The following is a 17,778-nucleotide window of genomic DNA, read 5'->3' on the forward strand; positions in this document are numbered from 1 at the left end:
AAAAACCTTGTTAAAACTCTAGCAGTCACATTTTTGCATCAATCATCATCAAACTTGGTCAAGATGCTTGTCTAGGTGATAGCTCAGATGAGTTCGAACATGGGTCATCTCAGATGAAACAGTAGGTCACTGGAGCTAAAAATAGAAAAACCTTGTTAACACTCTAGCGGTCACATTTTTGCATCAGTCATCATCAAACTTGGTCAAGATGCTTGTCTAGGTGAAAACTCGGATGAATTTGAACATGGGTCATCTCTGATGAAAAATTAGGTCACTTAGGCTAAAAGTAGATAAACTTTGTTAACACACTAGAGGTCACAATTTTGCCTCAATCATCATCAAACTTGGTAAAACAAAAAGGATTAGGGGAATGATCAGATTTAGGTCAGAAAATGGTCACATTTAGGGCAGAAAAGGGTTAAGATTTAGGTTGGAAAATGGTCAGATTGAGGTCTGAAAATGGTTAGATAATGGTCATATTTTGGTCAGAAAAAGGTTAGATAATGGTTAGATTGTGACGTCTACCTGACGTCAGATTATTACGTCAAAAAAACTTTCAAATCCAACCATTTTTCCGACAGTCATCCGATGTCACAACCTGACTTAAATCTGACGTCAGTATGACCTCTTGTGTTTGCTGGGTAGTATCTGATTTTAAATCCCATCCAAACCCACCTAAACAAAACCTCAATAGAATAGATAATAAGTTGTCATTTTGTCTGAATATTTTTTCATGGTGTTTCTTAAGAAATTTACCAATATCTTAGAAATTTCGTACATGTCGGTACATAAAAATCTCGACTTTTGGGTTGGGTATAATTCTGTATTTAAGTTAACATCCCAAGAGTTAAAAAAAATGGGGCAAAAAATGAAACACTGATTTAATCTGGTGCCAAAAGACAATTGTTAGAAGTCTTATCAAAGGAACATTTATTTTAATCAATGTCACAGATACACCAGCCCTGTTTTATTCAAGGGGATCAACCTCATTATTTTGATCATATCATTTTATTACATCCTTGTGGTATCATTTCAGATTGTCCGGGTTTAAATGATGTAACAGATGGAACTGTATTTGCACCTGTTACCACGTTTGGTGCTACGGCAACTTACACATGTAGCACTGGATACTATATATCGTCTGGTAACGAGACTCGCACCTGTCTAGCTGGCGGCTCATGGAATGGCACCGAACCTGTTTGTACAATTCATGGTAAAATTAGATACTACAATGTATAACACTGATATGAAAAAGGATAATGGGAAACCATTTTCCTGAAGATAAAAGTGATAAATAACATTATGATATGACAAAACCTTCTGTTTTGACATTTGAAATCATAATCTTTTTTGTACAGTTGTAATAGAGGTTTTACTAGTTAGCTCACCTGAACATGCTCAGGGTGAGCTTTTAGGATCAATGATTGTCAGCCGTCAGTCCGTTCAAACTTTTTTGTTAACACTCTAGCGGTCCCATTTTTGCCTCAATCATCATCAAACTTGGTCAGGATGCTTATCTAGTTGATAGCTCGGATGTGTTTGAACATGGGTCATCTCGGATGAAAAACTAGGTCACAAGAGCTAAAAATAGAAAAACCTTGTTAACACTCTAGAGGTCACATTTTTGCCTCAATCATCATCAAACTTGGTCAGGATGTTTGTCTAGATGATAGCTTGGATGAGTTTTAACATGGGTCATCTCTGATGAAAAAGTAGGTCACCGGAGCTAAAAATAGAAAAACCTTGTTAACACCCTAGCGGTCACATTTTGGCATCAATCATCATCAAACTTGGTCAAGGTCCTTGTCTAGGTGATAGCTCGGATGAGTTTGAACATGGGTCATCTCCAATGAAAAAGAAGGTCACTGGATCTAAAAAAAGAAAAACCTTGTTAACACTCTAGCGGTCACATTTTTGCATCAATCATCATCAAACATGGTCAAGATGCTTGTCTAGGTGATAGCTTGGATGATTCGAACATGGGTCATCTCGGATGAAAAAGTAGGTCAACGAAGCTAAAGATAGAAAACTTTGTTAACACACTAGCGGTCATATTTTTGCATCAATCATCATCAAACTTGGTCAGGATGCTTGTCTAGGTAATAGCTTGCATGAGTTTGAACATGGGTCATCTCGGATGAAAAACTAGGTCACAAGAGCTAAAAATAGAAAAACCTTGTTTACACTCTAGTGGTCACAATTTTGCCTCAATCATCATCAAACTTAGTCAGTATGTTTGTCTAGTTGATAGCTTGAATGAGTTGGAACATTGGTCATCTCGGATGAAAAACTAGGTCACAGGAGCATAAATAGAAAAATCTTGTTAAGACTCTAGTGGCTACTGTTTTGATCCAAATATCCTGTAAATTGGTCTGAAAGTTTGTTTTGATGATTTCTAAGTCAAGTTCAAACATGGGTCATCCTGGATGAAAAACTAGGTCACACTGCCCAAATATTGAAAAACCTTGTTAACATTCTAGTGGTCACATTTTCGACTCAATCATCATCAAACCTGATCAGGGTGCTTGTCTAGGTAATTGCTCGGATGAGTTCGAAATCGCATGTGAAACTAGGTCATAGGAGCTAAAATAGAAAAATCTTCTCAACACTCTAGTTGCTACTGTTTTGATCCAAGTATCCTGGAAATTGGTCTGAAAGTTTGTTTTAATGATTTCTAGGTCAAGTTTGAATATGGGTCACCTGGGTAAAAAACTAGGTCACACTGCTCAAATAAGGATAATCCTTGTTAACAATGTAGTGGTCACATTTTTGACTCACCTGTCATGAGACTTGGTCAGAATGCTTGTCTAGATAATTGTCGTAATGAGGTAATGTCGAAATTCAAATGTTAATATCGACCGTTACATAGAAAATCTAACGTCATTTTTCTCTTTCTGTTTTATTTTTTAACTTTTTGTACCTACGTTCGTTATATTTTATTAAAAAAACCCAAAAGTTTACAAAATAATGAAAATAAATTAAAAAGCTAAAAGATATAAATATCCAAATATTGATATTTCAATGTTTGTGATGGCAGAAATCTCTGTACTGATAAGGGGAGATCACTGCGTATGAGATTGACAAGGTCTAGGAAATACTAAATTGCCACTGTACATTATGTGTAAATGAAAGTATTCTAGCACAGTTTTAAAACAACATAATTCGAAAGTGTGTATAAGCTTATAGCTTCCTTCAAAATCAAACTAAATACTAATTACATAATACTTGATGAATTGAAATTTAAAACAGTAAAAACTTGATAGTGTGTAAATGCCATGTATGTCATTCTTGTATTCTACACCTCATAGCTATGGTGAATTTATATAAGTTAGCAACCTATATTGAAGACTTTTGTTTCGAAGGGTTAAGTAAGGGTGAATTTTCAGATAGCCAACTTTATTGAAGTCTTCTTTGAAAAAGGGTAAAACAAGGATAAATTGTTTAGAAATCCAAAGTTCATTGAATTCTTATGTTTCAAAGCATAAACCAAGAGTGAATTTTTAGATTGCCAAAGTTTATTGAATTATTGTTTGTTGAAGGGTAAACCAATGGTTAAATTTTCAGATAGCAACAACCAACACATTTTTTATATAGAATGGTACAGTATGGGTTACTCTAGAGATAATAAAAGTCTACTGCATTCTTATGTGCTCAAAATTGTGGAGCAAGGGTTAATTTCAGGGATAGTAAAATAATGTTATTGAAATTTGCATGTAACAGCATGTTATATATTGGTTTTACTCTGCTTAATATCTTGATTTGACCATCTTTCAATCTTGATAAAACAAATTTGATCAATTTTTGTGAAAATTAAAAAAAAAATTTATTGACTGAATAGCTAACAGAGCTGACCATAATCAGACATCACAGTTGTGCTGGCTGCACTGGTTAATGGGTATAATCTGTTGCCTCCAAACAGGCTAAAAGTTTAAAAAATAAGTACCAATATTATGCCAAATAAAGGCAGAGTTTCACTTGATTTCTTGCAGATTGTGGAGTATTGAATGAACCAGATAATGGTACTGTAAACTTTGACCCAGGGACAACATATGGAAAGTTTGCATCTTATACTTGTATTGCAAGTCATAAAATGAAGGGTAGCAATTTTAGAAGCTGTGGAGCTGATGGTCAGTGGAGCCCATCAGCACCCACATGCGAGTTATATGGTATGTTTTATGAGATATATGGTATGTGTTTTGAGATATATTGTATGTGTTATGAGATATATGGTATGTGTTATGAGATATATGGAATGAGTAATGAGATATATTGTTACACTCTAGTAGTTGAGCGTCTCTTTGCACCTGGCCTTCTTCGTTTATCAGTCTGTCTGCATATGGTAATTCTAGGCTAGAAGTTGTTGACTGGGGTTCAGAAGTTTGCTGCACTCTTGTTAAAACCCAGAGCAACAGATAAGGTGAGTATTTGCGTATTTACGCAATTAATTTTATGAAATACGCAATTGATTTTTTTAGAATGCGTATCAAAACCCATTGAAAAAAATAAAATACGCAGTTGTTGTAAAAATCCGTGCGTATTGTCATTTTCACCACCGCAAAATTAATCTGTCGTTCGCTCGTAGTTTTGGTCAAATTATATCAATATGCATGCTATCCGAATATTTCCGAATTAATGCTAACTATTCGACGGTCTCCGGTCTTCGACGGTCCCGGTCTCCAAAGACCGACTAAGCCATATCAAATAAGCTAAGACCGTCAATTTGTCTACTCAGGTCGACGGTTTTAACAGACCGGCAGAGACCGTTGATTTGCGGAGACCGTCACTAAGTAGGTCCCAGCTGTACCAATAGACGCTTTGAGGCAATATGGCGTCGTACAAAACGGAAAATGATTTGAAACAAAACAGTCGTAAATAATCAAAAATCAGTCAGAAAACGAACATGTTAAAAATATTACGAAATATAACTTGAGCATTTTATATAAAATAATAAAACAATTGTGAAAAGTTCTATTAAAATTGTTTATTCTATTTTCTTTATAAAACAGTTTTAATTTTATTGAAATTGAAACCATAAAATTCATATCTTCATAATAGAATACCCAATTGATCTTGAAATCATAGGGTATCGAGTTTTGGAATACCCAATTAAATGGAGCCAATACCCAATTCCAAAGGAAATGATGGAGTAATACCCAATTCACTTTTAAAGCTTATCTGTTGCTCTGAAACCAGTATATTAAGACAGTTTAGTTTTGGTAGCTTTCTATGGCCTGTTATTTATGGACCAGTTACTACTTATCAGAACTTTGCTAGAGTTCTGGGCTTCACCAAATGTTTGAATTATAATAAGAAAACAAATAAGTCTGTTTAAATTATGATGTTTCACTTGAATTTATTTATCAAGTATATAGAAATTTAGTATATTTCAACAGTTAATAACTAGACTTGAATAAAATTTAATAAATAAATGAGATCAAAACATGTTGATGGCTCAGCGCAAAACTCAGCTAAGTCCATATTTCACTCAAAAGGACTTTTTGATAAATTCTGAAAGCTAATCAAACATCCCATTTTCCCTATAAATATTTTGAACATATTCCCTGTATTAGTAATTATATTTAAATTTTAAGTAAACATGCTAAGTCAAACTGATCAAATTAGTTACTGCAAAACTGGGTTAAGTCAAGTTAGTATGAGTTTTGCACCAATTTTTTTTTCAACCCACAAAAAATCACCAGTGCAAAACTAGTCTAACTTGACTTAGCTTAGTGTTGCACTAAGTAATATTATGAATTTACAGTATATAGTTCTTTATCTTTTAAATTTTACAACATAGAATATAAGAATATTCCTTTAAAATTACATTTGTACCTCCCTGCTTTGAACTTGAAGTAGTTTTGATGACTCTAATAGCATTTGAATATTGTAAAGCCTAAATTCAGTGTTGTCATACATTAGTATGACATCATTTGAAGCTATTGCAAGAAGTCTACAATTTTTGCTGTTATGACTTGACATCATATCCATTTGTTGTTGTTATTGTAGAGAAGTTTTGTTCAAATAAGTGTCATGAATTAAAATAAAAGATAAAAAGAAACATTGTTTTGTAATTTGGCATATTAATTTAGGACTAGTAAGAATTTAGATATTCCTGTGCATTCTTTGACAGACCCTAACCAAAGTTATGGACAATTAAAAATCTAGAATTGTGTGTTATTCAGAACCAAATTAACCCTTTCACTGCCATAAGGACGGCTTAAGCGGTCCCTGTTATTTTCGGTGTATTTGCCATATGGACGGCTTTAGCCATTTCAATTATTATTATAGTTATAATAATAAGTAAATAATAATAATAATAAAAGTAATAATAAATATAAAGAAAATTATACCATCGAAAATAATTATTATTATATTAACAGATTTGGAAACATATATAATTATTATAATACTTATAACAAATAATAATAATTATATTAATAAATTATAGAGTAATTTCTTAGAAAACCCTCTGGCAAATAGGTTAACAATAAAACAATAACCCTCTGGCAGCAAAAGGGTTAAAAAGGCATATAGAAGTTATTTTACATTTTATAATAAAACAGATTGGGACTAAATTTCAGCTGGGGAATATGATATGTACTGAATAAAAAATGATATGTATTGACCAATGCAATCAACTGTAGGACCTCGAAAATTATTGATTTATCTTTTTATAAACCCTTATAAATAAGAAGTATTCTCTGCTTATATATAGCTTGACTTCAAATGATATTGCATAAAGTTGTTGGAACTCCTTTAGAAACAGTATTACTTTTAACAAAGTGCAAAATCTTAATAAAAGGGCCTCTCATAAAGAGATAATTATAAGAATAAAACTATGAAGTCAAGCTTATGTAGATCTTACCCTTGATTTAAAGCATTTTACTTAGTTCATAACTTACTGCAATATGTCTGTTAATTATTGTAATATATAGAGAGTATTGAATGAGTGTAAGTTTAATAATGAAATCCATTGGACAAGTTAAATAAAATTATATTATGGGAGCCTCTTGCGATTGTATTATTTTATTCAATGAGTTTAATAAATTTAGTATTAAACTTAAATGAATCTATATTTTATTTATCACATACCAAAAATAAAGAGTGTTTAAATTGAAAAAAGAATAATTTTTCAATTATGTGCCTATTGTGTAACGCTAACATATAGGGAGTCTTAACTGTATGTTTTTATAATTATGCAAATGATGTCACATGCAATATCATTTTTACCGAGTTGCAAAAGCGGCACGGGTATGTGATAAATCACATTATATAATCTAAAATAGATTTTCTGGAAATTTCCTGAAAGATATGAGACTATGACGCAACATCACGCCAAGTTTGTTGTACCATGTATATATTATTCTAAAAAAATAAAATTGGATGACTCTTAAATAAGAGTCAAATTAGTCATAACATTTTAAAGAACACTAAAAATAAGCTTGCTAATGCACTCATTTAAAAGATAGGGCCAATTAATGGAAAAATTAGACAAGCTAAAAATGTCAATTTCCATTGTAGGCAATGGCAGAATTAATAAGCCATATACAAGCTATTTATAAATTATATTATAAAACAAATATGTACTTTTTAGCTGGTGAATATAGTGTGATATGTACTGATAAATTAATATTGACCTTGGCTAAAGAATCACCTCGGTCAATATTAATTTTTTCAGTACATATCACACTATATTCACCAGCTAAAAAGTACATATTTGTATAATATGCAATAATGTCTGTATATATTGCTGCAATATATCACAATATTAAATTTTTCATTGCAATACCTAGTCCAGATTAAATGAAAGATATGTTTAACAAATTTTAAACATAAAATTAAATTACAGTTAAATAAATGTGAAAGCTGTGAATTTTCTATATTAATGTAATATTATTCAATATTTGAACTTTAAAATAATGTGGAAATCTGTTGATATTGAAAATTGTAATAGGTTTATTTCCTACATATTGTTTTACAGAGTATGCTAAAGTTAGTCGTTAATAAAATTACAAACTGATGAATTTTATATACATGTATCAATAGTAGGTTAATTAAAATTCAGAGCTTGACATAAATACGGTTCCAGTATAATTGTTACATCTAAGATCACTGGGTCCTAATATTAATCAAAATTCTAATAACTTAAATATTTGAATAAAACCTTTAAAAAATTTAGTTCTACAATTTTTCTTCAGAAAGTCAGACTTGAACACAATGCTTTAATAATGGCAGAAAACCACAGCTGAATTTGATTTTACACTGTAAGAGAATAATAAAAACAAAGGTTAAAGGTTTTTCAATTTCCTTCATCATTTGAAACGTTTCCATTCCAAAATCATATTAAATGAAAATCTCTTAATTGATAATATTATAATTATACAAAAATTTAACACATTATTTATTATCATATGATTTTAAATGTTTTTGAATTAGATTTTTTCATCACCATTCTGTTTATTCATAGAAATAGGCACTTGTTATCTTGTTTGCAATGTTTTCTTCACATTTCTAAAGTAATCTTATCAACTTGCATAAAAATACTTGTGTGTCTGTTATCTTTAATTAATCTTATAAAGTTATAATTGGTAAAATAAGATAAAGGTATCCAGAGTTATGGACCCTTTCATTATTAAAATGTTTACATTGAATTTAGTAAGACTTACTAACACCTTAATATCAACCAGTCAAAAACAATGTTTTGCAAATTGCAAAAATTAACATCTTGTGTAATTCTGGATTCCGATAGTGTTCTCTCAGTCAAAAATACTAATGCACTATACACCCTTTCAAAGAGGTATACAAAGCAGAAAACAGGGGGGTGGGGTGGGAGGATTGTCAGACAACTTTGTAGATTTTCCAAATGTAGAATTGTTGATACTATACATAATACCGGTAAATCAGTCCCAGTGTTAAAATTTCAGTAAGCTGGCTTATTATAACATACTCCTACTCAGCCATTATGGCCCCAGTAAATATCACATAGTCCAAATATTTTTAGTTTTTGATAAAGTTTTAACTTTTAATGTGATATAATTATATAGACATTTCAAACATCTGTTCATAGCTAATGCTTAACACTTTTTATAACATTGTTTTTCATAGCAATCAATATATTGCATTACAGGTTTACTATAATTTCACAATATATTGTGGTAGTATCATAACAAGGGTTTGATCATATTATTGCATTCAAAGAATAAGTCATTTAAAGATCAAGTGAAATTTCTAGTCAAGCTTTTCATAAATTTTAAGATGAAACATCGGGGGGAGACATATTGTTTTTGCCCTGTACGTCCGTCCGTCAGTCCGTCCGTCCGTCAGTCCGTCCGTCCATTCTTCGTTTCCGGATGATAACTAGAGTTCCTTTTGACCTACAGCTCTCAAACTTCATAGGATGAATGGTCTTATTGAGCAGATGATCCCTATTGTTTTTGGGGTCAGTAGTTCAAAGGTCAAGGTCACAGTGACCGTTGGTCAATTTCTCGTTTCCGGATGATAACTAGAGTTCCTTTTGACCTACAGCCCTCAAACTTCATAGGATGATTGGTCTTATAGAGCTGATGATCCCTATTGTTTTTGGGGTCAGTAGGTCAAAGGTCAAGGTCACACTGACCGTTGGTCAATTTCTCGTTTCCGGATGATAACTAGAGTTCCTTTAGACCTACAGACCTCAAACTTCATAGGATGATTGGTCTTATTGAGCAGATGATCCCTATTGTTTTTGGGGTCAGTAGTTCAAAGGTCAAGGTCACAGTGACCGTTGGTCAATTTCTCGTTTCCGGATGATAACTAGAGTTCCTTTTGACCTACAGCCCTCAAACTTCATAGGATGATTGGTCTTATAGAGCAGATGATCCCTATTGTTTTTGGGGTCAGTAGGTCAAAGGTCAAGGTCACAGTGACCGTTGGTCAATTTCTCATTTCCGGATGATAACTAGAGTTCCTTTTGACCTACAACCCTCAAACTTCATAGGATGATTGGTCTTATTAATCAAATAATCCCTATTGTTTAAATGGTCAGTAGGTCAAAGGTCAAGGTCACAGCGACCGTTGGTTAATTTCTCCTTTCCGGATGGTAACTAGAGTTCCTTTGGACCTACAACCCTCAAACTTCATAGGATGATTGGTCTTATTGAGCAGATGATCCCTCTTGTTTATGGGGTCAGTAGGTCAAAGGTTAAGGTCACAGTGACCATTGGTCATTTTCTCATTTCCGGATGATAACTTGAGTTCTTATCAGTGAGGACATTTAACTATTATTGATATATCAGTGATATATCAGTTGTCTGGTTTTATATACTCTGTTCTTTTTTGATCTTTCCACCCTTATGCAGTCATTTCTTCCCCGCTGCGCGTTCAATGCTTCATGGTCACAGCAAGGTGTATTACACGCATTGTTTTGTTTGCTGATGTATTTTTGTTTCAAGTATCTACCAGAGAGGCTTCATTGTGAAAACGAGTGGAGTCATCCCAACACACTACAGTTATCATGATTTTACATACATTGTAATTTGAGTTGTCTTTCAATAGTGTAAAAAAATCTGACAATATGAACGTTTGTTTCAAGTATCATCAAAATCCTTTAAAGGTTTGAAGAGTTATGGAGCAGACACAATTTCATTTAATTTCATTTGTGAAACTATATATGATATGACCATCAAGTGCAATTTCGTTTGACGCCCGCCTGCCATACGCTGATTGAATAACCAGGATTTTCAAAATTGAATACCTGGTTAAAAACAAACAGTTTAGGAAGCATCTTCTCATACAACCTTAACAATAGAAACCATCCATAGACAGCCTTCATTGAAGTGACTACAGGGTATTTACATTATCTTCTCTCCATTTCCATTCCTGTTTCCATTCACAGTTATTCTCAGCAGTGGGGGAGACATGCGCTTTTTTACAAAAGCATCCTCTAGTTTATTTTTGCACTTCAGGTTTAATTCCTTATTCCTAACATTTCCATTCATAAGACTGCAAGTGTATGATAAGTAATGTTCAGTCTAAGTTACATAAGTTGCATTGTAAAATAACTATTTAATAGAGAAATAGAAATATCAACTTTGACAAGTAAATTAATTGAACTGTTTCAGAATGTTCATTGTATGTAATTTTTCCTCTTATTATATAAATCAAATAGATTTGTAAATAATGTTAACTTGACTTAGCACACATTTTACAACTTTTGTTCCAACATATCATTTGCAAGTGCAAAACTCATCCAAGTTGACTTAGCCTAGTTTTGCACTCACTTGTTTTAAGAAAAGTCTTTGATTTTCAGCGCAAAACCCATGCTAACTCAAATAATTGCTTTTAAACCATTAAAAATTAATTCCACTTGAAAATGACTTATCATGTAAGTTTCAAGGCCTTTAGCATGGTACAGAAATAATAGAATATTTAAAAGATATCAGCAGGGTAAAAAGTAAGACAGTTTTTTCACCCTCCTGTAAAATTTCAAAAAATGATGTTAGCTGAGTTTTGCGCTGAGCCATCGAATTGTATGCATCAATGTTTGCATTAGCAATAACAGTAAATCAATTATTACAATCGCTTTTATTTCTTTAAAAATGCACAAGATGACACGGTATCCAGAAAATACACGAGTCTTTAATGTAAGACTGACCGATTCGCCAAATTGAGATACCAGTTGAACAAATATCAAGTACTAGATCTAATTCTTTGTTATATAATTAACAAGAATAAAAACTCTATATAATATTTAAATTTAACTTTTCTGAACAATTTAGAATGACTGTTGTAAAGTTATTAGTCCCCTACCGGTTTACCGGAGGGGACTTTAGGTTTACCCTCCGTCCGTCTGTCTGTCTGTCCGTCCGTCCGTCCGTCCGTCTGTCCGTCCGTCAGTCCGTCCGTCCACAAAATTGGATCCCGCGATAACGCAAAAAGTACTGAAAATATTTTAATGAAACTTGATATATGGATAGATGGCAGTATGGAGATTATGCACGTCTTTTTTTTCTTTTCTTCCTATGTTGAAAATTCTGGTTGCTATGGCAACAAATAGACTGAAAATATGGCAAATTTTACACATAACCTGGATCCCGCGATAACGCAAAAAGTACTGAAAATATTTTTATGAAACTTGATATATGGATAGTGGGCAGTATGGAGATTATGCACGTCTTTTTCTTTTCTTCCTATGTTGAAAATTCTGGTTGCTATGGCAACAAATAAACTGAAAATATGACAAATTTTACACATAACTTGGATCCAGTGATAACACAAAAAGTACTGAAAGTATGTTTATGAAACTTGACATATGGGTATATGGCAGTATGGAAATAATGCACATTCTTTTCTTATCTTCCTATGTTGAAAATTCTGGTTGCTATGGCAACAAATAGACTGAATTTCAAGATTTCTGATTCTAGTTTTTAAGTTTTTTTTCACTATAAGTTCTTTATTTCTTAAGGTATTTTCTTCAAACTTTAAATATAAGTTGCTTGTCATCAACCACATCATATGTGACAAGGTTTACAGCTCTAGCGCAAAATTTATCAGAATTACCTCCCTTGAACTTAAAATTTTCATGAAAAAAACATTTTTTTTTGAATAACTTCTTTTTCTGAATGTATCTACTTCAAACTTCATATAAATGTTTCTTATTATCACTCAACATTTGTCATATAAATGTTTCTTATTATTACTCAACATTTGTGAGTGTTCAATACTCTAGCAAGACTATTTCCAGAATTTTGCCCCTTTTGAACTTAGACTTTTTTTTGAGAAATTGGTAATTTTTACTCCAACTTCTTCAATCATGATAGGATTTTAAAAATGTTATATTTTGATAACAGGGATGTTTAAAAAATAACTTTAGAGTGTCCTTCAGTCCGTCTGTCTTTACATAAAAACTGTTTCCTGTGATCACTTTAAAAGAACTTTTTCAACAAATTTACTTAAAATAGGAACATAAGTGAATGGCCAATGGCCCTTCAGAATGTTGCTTGGGCTCTTACCGGTAGGGGACTTATGGATTGCTTGCAATACTATGATAATTGCTTGTTACCTATGAAAAATGTTTATCTTCAAAAATCTAGAGCGCACCTTAAGTTTAAAATACTGACGAAAAAGTCCGTAAGTTCAGAGCAAGAAAAAAAATGTGTGAAGCCAAGATTATTTGTGAGCAGGGTTTATATAACTAGCAGAGCTCACAGCTCATAATGTGTGATGTGGGGCTCACAGTTCACATGTCTGCGATGTGAGACTCACTGCCCACCAGTGTGAGATGTGCGGCTTTTTTATGTGACAACTTTGTATTGTGTGCAAAGTGCAAGGTGCTCTTAAAAAATCTTACTTTAAAATATAAGGAAAATATACATAATTCATATATAAATCACTCATTTACCTCAAAAGTTCTCTTTCTTGAGTTTAACATCATTCTTTGTAAAAATACGCTAGTTTAAACAATAATAAATACAATTTCAAATAGCCTGCCTCAGACTGTTGCTAGTAACAACCATAGGTGTTCGGCGCGTTGATTGGTCACGCACATTCCCCCCACCGCCCCTCACCCCACACCCACTCTAAAGCCCTCCTACCTCTCAAAACCATGTAAAATACAGTATTTTTCATTTGAAACATGCTTTAATATTTGGTTTATGCTTTTGATTCAATAACCTTCATTTCCTATGTCACAGGTTCATATACGTAGTATGGTACATGTTTATATGTGTTATTGTTTGTTCTATTAAATGTCCTATAGCTTTAATTTTCATCATACTTTTCATTCATCCCCATATTGATCATATACTAACCACCATTACGGGCCTCTCTATCTAACTTTCTACTTCATAATGATTCACTACACTACGCATGCGCACTATTTTGTAAGATTTTGATGGCGAAAGCCGCGATTTTCGAATGCTAATAAAATTATTTGAAAGCGCATAATTTGTGTATTTACAGGTAAACTGGTAGATTGTTTTGATGCTCTGATTCATTCTTTCCATTTTGTCATTCATCATTTTCATTGATATTTTGTATTTTGCACTATTTTGTAAGATTTTGATGGCGAGAGCCGCGATTTTCGAATGCTAATAAAATTATTTGAAAGCGCATAATTTGTGTATTTACAGACCCTCTGTCCAGGTCCCAAGTACTTAACCCACAGCGTCCATCAGAAACCCCCTTATCTTTTGGACTGCGACACCTACAAAAAATAAAAAATGATACATATATATTTAGTAAAGGTATGCAACTCGCCACTCAATTTTCAGCACTCATCTTAATATGAACTCCATAACTTAAACATTTTTTCACCAATTTTCAATATCTTGGTACCAAATGGTAGGGAATTGATTACTCTTAAAGGAAATAAAGCTGTCATTACGATCATTTCAAGTTATCAGGAGATGTGCTATCTCAAAGTCACCGCAAGTGTAACTCGACAGAGATCTGACCGCTGGGTTTTCTTCAAAATTACCCGACTAAACGGCAGTTTATTCGAAATGAATGAATATTTCATTTTATTGCATATATAAGTATGATCAAATTATATTATTATTTGTAATAACTGTTCAATCAAAACATCTTATCAAACTTTAACAAAAATTCAGAAATTTCCGATACAATACGTATTGCGATACAGACCAACGATACACAACACATATTGACGATACACTACAATGATGCTTCATTGTTAGGATGTACTTATTAAAAGTACTATTTACATTTCATAGATTTCGTAGAACAAATGGTTTCCGATTGATAACTAAAGAACCCTTAGGCCTAGGAACTTCAAACTTGGTATGGTGATTGGTCATGACAAGTAGATGACCCCTATTGATTTTGGGGTCAAAGGTCAAGGTCACATTGACCTTGTAAGCAAAACGGTTTCCGATCAATAACTAAAGAACCTTAAGGCCTAGGAACTTCAAACTTGGTATGGTGATTGGTCATGATCAGTAGATGACCCCTATTGATTTTGGGGTCAAGGGGTCAAAGGTCAAGGTCACATTGACCTTGTAAGCAAAAACGGTTTCCGATCAATAAGTAAAGAACCTTAAGGCCTAGGAACTTCAAACTTGGTATGGTGATTGGTCATGATCAGTAGATGACCCCTATTGATTTTGGTGTCAAGGGGTCAAAGGTCAAGGTCACATTGACCTCTTGGGTAAAAACGGTTTCCGATCAATAACAAAAGAACCCTTAGTCCTAGGAACTTCAAACTTGGTATGGTGATTGGTTATGACCAGCAGTTGACCCCTATTGATTTTGGGGTTAAGTGGTCAAAGGTCAAGGTCACATTGACCTTGAAGGTAAAAACGGTTTCCGATCAATAACAAAAGAACCCTTAGGCCTAGGGACTTCAAACTTGATATGGTGATTGGTCATGATCAGTAGATGACCCCTATTGATTTTGGGGTTAAGGGGTCAAAGGTCAAGGTCACATTGACCTTGTAGGTAAAAACGGTTTCGGATCAATAACGAAAGAACCCTTAGGCCTAGAGACTTCAAACTTGATATGGTGATTGGTCATGATCAGTAGATGACCCCTATTGATTTTGTGGTCAAGGTGTCAAAGGTCAAGGTCACATTGACCTCTTAGGTAAAAACAGTTTCCGATCAATAACTAAAGAACCCTTAGGCCTAGGAACTTCAAACTTGGTATGGTGATTGGTCATGATCTGTAGATGACCCCTATTGATTTTGGGGTCAAGGGGTCAAAGGTCAAGGTCACATTGACCTCTTAGGTAAAAGCAGTTTCCGATCAATAACTAAAGAACCCTTAGGCCTAGGAACTTCAAACTTGGTATTGTGATTGGTCATGACCAGCAGATGACCCCTACTGATTTTGGGGTTAAGGGGTCAAAGGGCAAGGTCACATTGACCTTGTAGGTAAAAATGCTTTCCGATCAATAACTTAAGAACCCTTAGGCCTAGGAACTTCAAACTTGTTGTGGTGATTGGTCATGACCAGCAGATGACCTATTGTTTTTAGGGTCAAGGGGTCAAAGGTCATGTAACATTGACCTTGTAGGTAAAAACGGTTTCCGATCAATTAACTAAAAACGCTTAGGCCTAGGAACTTCAAACTTTGTATGATGATTGGTGGTGACCAGCAGATTACCCCTATTGAGTTTTGGGTCAAAGGTCAAGGTCACATTGACCTTGTAAGTAAAAACGGTTTCTGATCAATAACTTAAGAACGCTTAGGCCTAGGAACTTCAAACTTGGTATGGTGATTTTTCATGACCAGCAGATTACCCCTTTCGATTTTGGGATCAAGGAGTCAAAGGTCAAGGTCACATTGACCTTGTAAGTAAAAACTGTTTCTGATCAATAACTAAAGAACGCTTCGGCCTAGGAACTTCAAACTTGGCATAGTGATTGGTCATGATCAGCAGATGACCCGTATTGATTTTGGGGTCAAAGGTCAAGGTCACTTTGACCTTGTATGTTAAAACGGTTTCGGATCAATAATAAAAGAACCCTTAGGCCTAGGAACTTCAAACTTTGTATGATGATTGGTCTTGACCAGCAGATGACCCCTATTGAGTTTTGGGTCAAGGGGTCAAAGGTCAAGGTCATGACCAGTAGATACTTGATAACCCTTATTAATTGTTTGATCACTGGGTCAGAAGTCATGCATAATTACCTTATCACATGAATAATTGGCTGCTGATAGGGGGCATACATGTTTTACAAACATATCTTGTTGGTACATTTGAGATAATATTTTGAAAATGACATGATGGCCCCTTTTTTAGATAAAACAATTATTTTGAAAAAAAATAAATAAAAAGCTTTATAGAGAAATAATTCAATGCAAAAATATAATTATCTAAATACTAGGAAAAGTTAACGCAGAAAATAATTAAAACATCACTATTTATTATGACAGGAGTCTAGTACTGTCTACAAGACAACTGTTCTAAATTATAAGATCTTTATAATATAATCAAATTTTTGTAGAATTTGAAATATACGCTGAGAAAGTATTGGAACGTTGAAAATTTTCTAACAAATCATGTTTTTTCTATCTTAAATGGTAAAATTACAATAAAAATATAAATATCATGTATTGATGTTGTGGTGTCGTAATCCATTATGTACAGGGAAACGGTGTTTAGCTACGTCTTCGCGCAGTCACATTTATTAAGTTAGCAAACTACATCTTGGAAAATCAATAAATTTGTAGGATTTATGTGTTTACAATATGTGTTTGATTAAATTACAAGTAAATGTTTTTGGTCTCATACAAATTACTGCCAACCTGAAAGTATTTTTTACAAGTGTTAGAAATTATAGGAGATTGAATGGCCGGATAAATTTTGTCACAGATTTATCTGTCATTTTGTGTATTGACACATTCGTTGTTCCACCTGAACTAATCATTGCAACCTTTCAAATATTGCTGAGGGCCTTCTTAACATTTACTTTAGAGAAAATTCCACACTTTTGACTTTCGTGCCAACATTTTAAAGACGATAGGTATAATATAAAGCCATCATGTTTATAAGTTACAATTTTTATTAAGTTGTCTCCCTTTGTATCGGTATAGCTAAAACCTGATAACCGTACCGTATTAAAAACTGAAAATCGATAAATACCGATTTACCGGTATATTGATCCAGATGTATGGTATGTGTTGTGAGATATATGGTATGTGTTATGAGATTTATGGTATGTGTTTTGAGATATATTGTATGTGTTTTGAGATATATGGTATGTGTTGTGAGATATATGGTATGTGTTATGAGATATATTGTATGTGTAATGAGATGTATGGTATGTGTCGTGAAA

At 33.3% G+C, this 17,778-nt stretch overlaps 1 protein-coding gene across 1 annotated transcript in view; it reads left to right on the plus strand.

The window, feature by feature from the left end:
* LOC132714703 (fibrillin-1-like) overlaps window positions 1–17,778 on the plus strand; it is a 43,616-nt gene that overhangs the window by 20,365 nt on the left and 5,473 nt on the right. The window contains exons 5-6 of the mRNA XM_060697617.1: window positions 1,037–1,213; window positions 3,990–4,166. Coding sequence (XP_060553600.1) covers window positions 1,037–1,213; window positions 3,990–4,166 — 354 coding nt within the window. The remainder of the gene's footprint in view (window positions 1–1,036; window positions 1,214–3,989; window positions 4,167–17,778) is intronic.

Source organism: Ruditapes philippinarum, unplaced genomic scaffold (assembly GCF_026571515.1).
Source record: "Ruditapes philippinarum isolate M1 unplaced genomic scaffold, ASM2657151v2 ctg1645_1_1_1_1, whole genome shotgun sequence".
In the NCBI taxonomy this organism is placed as follows: Eukaryota; Metazoa; Mollusca; class Bivalvia; order Venerida; family Veneridae; genus Ruditapes; species Ruditapes philippinarum.